Source organism: Pseudoliparis swirei, chromosome 1, assembly GCF_029220125.1.
Source record: "Pseudoliparis swirei isolate HS2019 ecotype Mariana Trench chromosome 1, NWPU_hadal_v1, whole genome shotgun sequence".
NCBI classification, from domain to species: domain Eukaryota; kingdom Metazoa; phylum Chordata; class Actinopteri; order Perciformes; family Liparidae; genus Pseudoliparis; species Pseudoliparis swirei.
In genome coordinates this window covers 18,328,655-18,338,654 of record NC_079388.1, presented here as the reverse complement: position 1 = coordinate 18,338,654, position 10,000 = coordinate 18,328,655, and the positions used below count along the sequence as shown (strand labels likewise).

General features: G+C 45.3%; 2 protein-coding genes across 2 annotated transcripts in view; both read right to left on the bottom strand.

Moving 5' to 3' along the window:
• The window catches only part of nrsn1l (neurensin 1-like), a 103,521-nt gene extending 100,386 nt beyond the window's left edge, over positions 1-3,135 (bottom strand). The window contains exon 1 of the mRNA XM_056406663.1: positions 3,117-3,135. The gene's annotated coding sequence lies outside the window, so the exon portion shown is untranslated. The remainder of the gene's footprint in view (positions 1-3,116) is intronic.
• A 3,532-nt stretch (positions 3,136-6,667) lies between these two features.
• The window catches only part of sox4a (SRY-box transcription factor 4a), a 3,812-nt gene continuing 479 nt past the window's right edge, over positions 6,668-10,000 (bottom strand). The window contains exon 1 of the mRNA XM_056433863.1: positions 6,668-10,000. This exon is cut by the window's right edge and continues 479 nt beyond it. Coding sequence (XP_056289838.1) covers positions 8,881-10,000 — 1,120 coding nt within the window. The 3' untranslated portion in view covers positions 6,668-8,880.

Below are 10,000 nucleotides of genomic sequence, written 5' to 3'. Positions count from 1 at the left end.
GGGAACGTAAGTACCCTGGGAACGTAGAACCCAAGGAGAGTAAAGAGGCAGAACTGGGGAACATAGAACCTGTAGGATCAAAGGACCCTAAGAGAGGACAGATGTAGAACTGGGGAACATAGAACCTGTAGGATCAAAGGACCCTAAGAGAGGACAGATGTAGAACTGGGGAACATAGAACCTGTAGGATCAAAAGACCCAAAGAGAGGACATATGTAGAATTGGGGAACATAGAACCTGTAGGATCAAAGGAGCCTAAGAGAGGACAGATGTAGAACTGGGGAACATAGAACCTGTAGGATCAAAAGACCCAAAGAGAGGACATATGTAGAATTGGGGAACATAGAACCTGTAGGATCAAAGGACCCTAAGAGAGGACAGATGTAGAATTGGGGAACATAGAACCTGTAGGATCAAAGGACCCTTCGAGAGTACAGATGCAGAACTTGGGAATATCGGCAATTTGGGAACATAGGACCATTGGAGAGTACATATCGAGAACTGGGGAACATCGGACTCTGGGAATATACAACCCTAAGAGAGTATGGATGTAGAATTTGGAATATAGGGCATTTGGAGTCATAGGACCCTGGGAGCATAGGGCCATTGGAGAGTAAAGATGTAGAACTTGGGAATATCTGCAATTTGGGAGCATAGGGCCCTTGAAGAGTACATATGGAGAACTGGGGAACACAGGACCCTGAGAGAGTAAACCTGTAGAACTGAGAAACATCGGACTCTGGGAATATAGAACCCTCAGAGAGTATGGATGTAGTACTTGGGAATATAGGCCACTTGGAGTCATAGGACCCTCTAGGGCCATTGGCGAGGACATATGTAGAACTGGGGAACCATGGGAGAGTACAGATGAAGAACCAGGGAATACAGGCCATGGGTAACATCGGACCTTGTGAGCATAGGGCCACTGGAGAGTATATATGTAGAAGTGGGGAACCTCGGACCCTCAGAACATAGGACCTTGGGAGCATAGGGCCACTGGAGGGTACTCATGGAACTGAGGATGATAGGACCCTGGAACAAAGGACCTTGAGAGAGCACAGATGTAGAACTGGGGAACATAGCAACAAGGGACTCGAGAGACATAGGAATGACCCCCTCACACCTCAAGAACCCCCACATTGTAAAGGTTGGTGAGTATCACTGGGACGAGTAACTGAATCGCTCAGGAAAACCGTCGCTGGAGTCGGAGCGCGGTCGGCACGGCGACGCGGCGGCACACAGGACGCCATTCACCCCGTGACAGGGTGTCACGCCACATGATTTATGACGGGTAATTATGGTTACGGAGGTGACATCATATCCTATTCGCTGGCTCCCGCATGTACCCATGTGTGTGTGTGAGCGTATCTGTGTGTGTGTGTGTGTGTGTGTGTGTGTGGGACTAATTAGTTATGCTGTCTGGATCCAGCAGCGACTGTCTTTGTGTTTTTTTTCCCGCATAACGGAAGACAAGGCATGTCACAACAACGCATCTCACAGCTCCTCCAGTTGAGCAGCAACACACACACACGCACACGCACACACACACACACACCAGTTCACGTGCACACTCAAAGCTGTTTTTTTCTAAAATGTTTTAATTCTCTGTTCGAACAAATTAGTCTTTTTTTCTTTCCTTTCCTTTTCTCTTTTCTTTCCGCAGCGAAGGCATCGAACACACGTCTCTCTCCACGAGGCGATTCACCGCGGTGAGAAACCGTTACTTTGCGCCCGAGTGCCGCCGCCGGGCGTCGGCACGGACGGAGGAGGAAACGGAAAGATTGGAACTATAATTTATTCCTCCATGGACACATCTGCTTAATTCACTTGCCGGCTCTAAATAAAAGCTTTATGATGATTTGACAAACTAATGACTCTAATATATATTTTTGGATTAGAGACGAATATAATTAAAATATAATATATATATTATATATTATATATATACATATATGAAAATACATATTTTATATATAATGTATTTATATATATCATATGTAAATATATTATATATCACTCATATACACGCATATATACACATACACATATATACATACACACACACAGATATATTTATATATACAGGACTGTCTCAGAAAATTAGAATATTGTGATAAAGTTCTTTATTTTCTGTAATGCAATTAAAAAAACAAAAATGTCATGCATTCTGGATTCATTACAAATCAACTGAAATATTGCAAGCCTTTTATTCTTTTAATATTGCTGATTATGGCTTACAGCTTAAGAAAACTCTAAAATCCTATCTCATAAAATTTGAATATTTCCTCAGACCAAGTAAAAAAAAAGATTTATAACAGCAAAACAAAATCAAACATTTGAAAATGTGTTTCCAGGTGTTTCGAGTTAATTAGACAATTCAAGTGATTTGTTTAATACCCTACTAGTATACTTTTTCATGATATTCTAATATTTAGAGATAGGATATTTGAGTTTTCTTAAGCTGTAAGCCATAATCAGCAATATTAAAAGAATAAAAGGCTTGCAATATTTCAGTTGATTTGTAATGAATGCAGAATGCATGACATTTTTGTTTTTTAAATTGCATTACAGAAAATAAAGAACTTTATCACAATATTCTAATTTTCTGAGACAGTCCTGTATGTATATATATATTTAAGAAACAGCTCCACACATTTAAAGTCTCAGCAAGGAGATTTTTAAAAAAAATTACAGAATATTGATTTAACTCCAGAACTTCACCATTTGAATCATGTTGATGTTTTCTTTCCTCTCATGACAGAAAAATAAATCTCATAATTAACCTGTGCAGCAGAACAATGTTTGTGCCCGTGGTGAAACATAACCCCCCACCCCTTCGCGGTGCTGACTGCCGCCAGCCGCCGTAGCTGCAGCGCGCGCCCGACAGAAGTTGCCTTTAAGGTCCGGATTCAGCGTCGGACATCCTACAACACTTGCCTCTCTCAGCTTGTTTTCTTTTCTTCTTCTTTTCTAACAATAAAAGCTCGCAGTGCCTCCTTTAAGATGACGTAAGGAGCACGTGCAGATGTTGTTTACACAGTTAATTAATATAATAATTGATATAGCAGCGAGCTGCTGCTGGTGGCGGAGGTGGAGGTGGAGTAGCTGTAGCCTACCTGACGACGTGCAGCTTTCTTCCACCTCTTGCTGGATCCACTTGTCCCGAGTTGTCACGTGACTCAAGTGGAGTCTCACTCCGCAAATTCTTTTTATTTCTCTTTCTTTCTTTTTTATTTCGTTCTGATCTCTATACGTGTGTGTGTGTGTGTGTGTGTGTGTGTGTGTGTGTGTGTGTGTGTGTGTGTGTGTGTGTGTGTGTGTGTGTGTGTGTGTGTGTGTGTGCGTGTTACTTCAGCGTGCAAAACAATCCCCGCAAAGGCTCCTGGGTAATCCCTGCGTGATGCTCTGTGATGTTCCTTCACGCCGTGTGTGTCTCGTCTTAAAGTTCCGTGTTACATCCCATAATGTGTCCACGGGCACGCGCACGGCGTGTCTTACCTGTCATCGACAACGTGACGCTCGGGCTGCATCGCGTGAATAAAACACCTCCAGCTTCACACTCTGGAAACTCACCAGAGTGAGTGGGAGAGGGTTAACGCGGATGTGTGTGATGACGTCACTCACTCACTCCTGAGGGAGAACAGAGAGTTGATCTCGTGTTGCGTAATCGGACCTCTTCGGGTGTCATTGTCATGACGTCATCTGGGAGGTTTATGGGTAAATGTCTCTGTTATCAACTCATAAAAGCCCAAAAAGTTGTTTCAATCCCTGAAAATAAATATTTTCTGTATCATGAACTCATGGTGTTGTTTAAATGAAGAGTAACTTTAGTATGTTTGGAGGGAAAGTTTCATATTCCGCCCTAAATTCTTCTGTCGATGGAAGTACCCCAAAAGTGTATATACACATAAGCTTCAGTCCTTATCTGTCGAGGTGAAACACGAGTGTAGAAAACATATTATTAAAAATATATAAAAAATATAGGAACATAGACGTTAAAAGAATAATTTAATTTGACTTTTTATTCCTTAAAAAAAAAGTAAAACAATTAAATTCTGCTCGTGTTGTTTCTATGAAAAGTAACTATACAGGTATTTCTTGGGGAGAAAGTTTCGTATTTCATATTCCGCCCTAAATTCTTCTGTAAATGGAAATACTCAAGTACCCCAAAAGTGTATTTACACATAAGCTTCAGTCCTTATCTGTCGAGGTGAAACACACGAGGGTAGAAAACATATTATTAAAAATAAATTAAAAATAAAGGAACATAGACGTTAATAGAATAATTCAGTTTGACTTTTTATTCTTTGTTGTTGTTGTGTAAACAATTAAAATGCTGCTCAAGTTGTTTTAATGAAGAGTAACTATACAGGTATTTTTGGGGAGAAAGTTTCATTTCATATTCCCCCCTAAAATATATTGTGGGAGGAAGTGGAAATACTCAAGTACCCAAAAGTGTACTTAGAGATAAGATATAAGCTTAAATCCTAATCTGTCGAGGTGAAACTCACCAGTGTTGAAAACATTGTGATTTTTTTTCTTCTAAATAAGATTTTATTTTAAAGGGGAAAGTTTTATATTTTATATTCTCCTGAAATATAAACTGTAGGAAGAGACTTGGAGGAGTGGAAATACTCAAGTACCCTAAAAGTGAATTTAGAGCGCTGGAATTAAAGTCCTTATACTTTCATTACCGGGGAGGGAAAACACACAAGAGTAAAACACATAGTGATTAAAAATATATAAAAATAAAGGAACATAGACGTTAATCGAATGATTCAGTTTGACTTTCTATCTTTTTATTAATGTAAAACAATTAAATTCTCGACAGGTATTTTTGGGGGAAAGTTTCAGATCACTTAGTGTTTAAGTCCTTATTATATTAACTTTCATCGCTGACTAAACTCGGGTTTAAAACATTATTATTATTTTTTTACAGAAGATTCTTAGTTTGACTTTTTATTCTTTTTTATTTTTTGTAAAGTGATTTAATTCTTTTAAAGTCAAAAACAATGTGTACTTTGGATGCGCTAGACACGAGGGTCATCTGTTTACACACTCACACACACACACACACACATGCACACACACACACAAACACACACACACACACTGTGTCTGTATGTGGGTCAGTGTGTCAGGGAAAGCATCTTTTTAAAAATCTCCTGGTATCCGTCAGACTGGATGTCGACCTCACTGCAGACATCTTTTTTGGGGGGGGGGGGGGGGGGTGTTTGGTCTTTGGGATGGTGTGTGTGTGTATCCCCTCCCCCCCTCCGACATGTCACGAGACGACCAGAGAGAGAGAGAGAGATGGAAATAATTACCAATGTCTCTTGTGGAATAGTGCGTAAATTGATACACACTAAATACTGTACCTTAGGGGTCTCTCTCTCTCTCCCTCTCTATCTATTGGTCTCTCGCCCTCGTCAGATGCACCAGACAAATGAAGGCATCCAGAAGGAATTAATTGGATTTTGGGAGCAGTCGCCTGCACGATCCACCAGGACAGACAAACACTCCCCCCCCTCCTCCTCCTCCTCCTCCTGCTCCTCCTGCTCCCACTGGCACACTCTCCAGCACACACACACACACACACACACACACCTCCTCCTCTTTTATTCCAGTCATGCCTTGCAGAAATGTCTGACGCCCCCTTCCCCCACCCACACCTACCCCACTCCGATGGATCAGTCTGTGTGTCCCTTTTACCTCACACACACACACACACACACACACACACACACACACACACACACACACAGACACACACAGGGGATTGCAGCCTCTCTCTCTCTTTCTTGGATACAGTGTTTCCATGGCAGCCACGTTTTCAGCAGTGTGGAATCAGACAGGGTGAGAGAGAGAGGGAGAGAGAGAGAGGGAGAGAGAGAGGGAGAGAGAGAGAGGGAGAGAGAGAGAGAGGGGAGAGAGGAGAGAGAGAGAGAGAGAGAGGAGAGAGAGAGAGAGGGAGAGAGAGAGGGAGAGAGAGAGAGGGAGAGAGAGAGAGAGGGAGAGAGAGGGAGAGAGAGAGAGGGAGAGAGAGAGAGAGGAGGGAGAGAGAGAGAGAGAGAGAGAGAGAGAGAGAGGGAGAGAGAGAGGGAGAGAGAGAGAGATGGAGAGAGACCACTCCAATCGATTGACTGGCTGCACGGCTATTGATTCACCGGCGCGGCGTTGGCGGCGGCACGCTTTCACCCCTCAGCCTCAATGCGCCTTCACACACACACACACACACTCACACACACACAGACACACACAGGTGCGTCTATGTTAACTGAAAGGACACTGCTCCCCAAACACGTTTTTTGCAGCATTAGAAGGACACCCCTTTCCACTTGTGTCACAAAGATGTGTCTAGTATCAACATTTTTATTTTTAGCCGTACAACACCCCTCAGCCTCAATGCGCCTTCACACACACACACACACACTCACACACACACAGACACACACACACGGACACACACACACAGTGTAAACATCAGACATCGAGATTGGATCTTTTGAACGAGGCTTAGCTGTGGAATGCGATAATGAAGGCTCGCCTTCTTCTTAAAGGATGCTGAGGGGGGGGGGGGAGCTACTTAGTTTAGGCTCTTCAAAAAAAAAGTGCAAGATAATGACGAAGAAGGAGAAGAAGGAGAAGAAGAAGAAGAAGAAGAGACTTTGTACTTTTTTTTCAGTTCCAGCTGATTTTTATTTCCTTCTCGGAAGAAAAGAAAAACAAATAATACAAAATAAAAAAGACGACAATCTGTACAGAGGTCTGAGAGGCAGTGATTGACCCAAACGTTGGCTGTTTTTTTTTTTTTAAGCTATAAACATCAAATGATATCGGCATGATTTGGACAAAAAAACATGATCATACATCAGCGTATTGCACAAATGAATAGAAAGAAAAGAAAAAGGAGGACGATAGAAAAGAGGTCTGGAAAAAGGTTTTTAAAAAAGGACCCCAATCCTCTTCCACATAAGGATGTCCACAGGTGGCCGTCCTAGTGCCTGTCGTTGATCATCATACATAAAACACACAATCTTTGCTTATAATACAGTCAGTTTACATAAATATCTTAATGTTATTATTCTTTAAAAAAATCTTAAAACACAACCACTATAGCTACATATACCTGAATCTGAAATACAAATGCTATTCGCCATGCCGTAATATAGGAAAACAATTAGCCTGCTATGCTTTAGCCAACAGGGACAGAAAAAGGTTAAATACTATTTTTTATTTTAATGCAATGTTGCACAATAAAAAAGCTGATGGAGCACTTCAGACATCTCCTCCCTCCTCCTCTCCTCTCCTCCTCCCTCAGAATAGGCAAAAGTGGAATGAGTTTGAAATTCCATCCAGTGGTTCAAATAAAACTTATCTTGATATAAAAATTAAAAAAAATAATAATAAAAAATAAGAAGCACACTATCCAAACAGTGACTCTCTGGGTTCTTGACATATACTTGCAGGTTGTGTGAGTGTGTGTGTGTGTGTTCTGTGAAACAACAATGGCCGCTCTGGACCGGGCGCCTCGGAGCGGCGCTCTGTTCACTTGGCTGGTGAAACCTGGAGGTTAAGAAGCATGTGGGTAAATACTGTAAACACTGTGTGAGGTCAGATTGTGCCAAACAAACCCCGCCCCCCTCCCCCATCTAAACACCAACATGTTGTAGGCTACCCCCCCCCCCCCTCACTCTTCTTTCTATAGATTTTTTTTGTTTGTACGAAAATACAAGTAGAAAATCATGACACACTCAAAAAAGTTCTCCTTTTAAAAAAGTGAGAGAAGTCAGACATGTTTTTTTGTTTTTGTTTTTAAGTTTAAATAAGATACACGTGTAGCCCTTCCCGCGCCGCTGGATGCAGACAGGTGCATTGTGCACAAAACACACAAAACATCACCTGGACGAGAACAAATACTTCTGTGTGTAAAAAAAGTTGGGCCCAGGTATAAATACATCGATATATATATATACATATATATATATATATAAATATATATATATATATTAAAACCGTCATCTGACACTACAAAGTTGAAGCACTAGGCAGAAAAGGGGTGTGTGTGTGTGTGTGTGTGTGTGGGGGGGGGGGGGGGGGGGGGGGGTGTTGGACCTGAATTGTGCACACTGAGTGTTTTATAAAGGTTCAGAGAAGAAGTCTTTGTTTGTTTGTTTGTTTGTTTTGTCCTGCCGTTGAGAGAAAGCTGGTGATCGTGAACTACATCCTATGGTCACACACATGTTGCGTAATTACGCAGCGATGAACACTTTTTACGCATTTTCTTTTTTTTTAACAACAACAGAAATCCTCCTCATCGCGGAGGGCATGCGTGTTGGTATTGAGTTTTTTGAATAAAAAAGAAAAATTACACCTGAATAGCAACTTGATGGTCAACGTGAATCAGGTAGAGCCCGACGAGCGCGAGCTGTCCAGTAACATGTCCCAAAACATGAAGATTCAAAAGAAGTTCGGTTCCGGTTCTCCACCTCGGAACCACTCTGAGCTGAAGTCCGTGTGTCTCACTGCTCTCTGCTTACATTCACTCCTCCTCCTCCTCTTCCTCCTCCTCCTCCATAATGCAAACTAAGCATTTCCACCGCCTGCGCGTTCACGTGGAGCGCACACGGAGCATGGCGCTGTCCCAATTGAGTGCGGCGGCGCGTAACCTGGGCTTTCAACGCGCGCGCGCACACAGCGCCACCTTTTTTTCCCTCTCCTTCTTTTCCCCCCGTTTTTCACTCCCTTATCTAGTGAAAACAATGGCGGAAAAGAATATTGTGGTCCGGCCGCGGGCGCCAGGTCTCGGGTTCAAAACGTTTTGCGGGGGGTGGGGGGGGGCGTCGCGGGGCTCCTCTCCACCGGGGTCCCCGTGGCTCCTCAGTTGGTGAACACCAGGTTGGAGATGGTGGACTCCAGCCAGTCTCCTGAGATCATCTCGCTGACCTCCGGGGTGCAGTAGTCGGGGAAGTCGAAGTGAGATCCCGCCCCGCACTCCCCGAAGCTCCAGTCCAAGTCCCGGTCCAAGTCCCGGTCCAGCTCCGCGTCGGAGAAGCCCATGCCGCCCAGGGACATGCCCTCGACCCCGGGGCTCGGGTTCACCTCGAGCCGCTCATCTTCAAACTCTTCATCCGACGAGGAGGAGGAGGAGGAAGATGACACCGACGAGGAAGAGTGCGAGGCTGACGGCGTCGGGGAGGAGGCGCGCGCGTACCGGAGGCGCGCGGCGGCGTGCGCCGACTCGCTGGCCGCGGGGCTGCTCTGCTCCTCGTACAGGCTCAGCGGGTCGCTGGACTCCGCCGAGCTGCTCAGGGTGGGACTGGCCGGCACTCCGACGGAGGGCGGCCCGCTCTCCAGGCTGCCCGCCCCGCCGAACATGTGGCCGCGCCTCGCCTCCGCGGCGGCGCGTTTCTCCGGGATCTGTCGCGCCCCGGACGCCGTCCTGGATTTGAAGAGCGCCTGGTGGTGGTCCCCACCGGGAGACGCGCAGTCCGCCTGCCCCCCCGCGGCGCTCTTCACCCCCCCGGCTTTGTGCGTCCGGCTGCCTCCTTTGGACGCGGGGCTCCTCTTCACGCCGGCTTTGCCGCTGCGCTCCCCCCCGCCGCCGCTCTTCTCCGCCGGCTTACTCGCTCCGCTGCCCGACTTCACCTTCTTCCTGGGCCGGTACTTGTAGTCTGGGTAGTCGGCCATGTGTTTCAGCCGGAGCCGCTCCGCCTCGCGGATGAACGGGATCTTGTCCACGTCCTTCAGCAGCTTCCAGCGTTTCCCCAGCCGCTTGGAGATCTCCGCGTTGTGCATGTCCGGCGCCTGCTCCATGATCTTCCTCCTCTCGATCTGAGACCACACCATGAACGCGTTCATGGGCCGCTTGATGTGCCCCGTCGGAGTTTTGCACCACGCCAAGTCGCGGCGCACCCCGGAGGAGGGCGACTCCTCGTGGGTCGGAGACACATCCATCTCCAAGTCCATTTCTCCCGTGTCCGCGGAGTAGTCCCCGCCG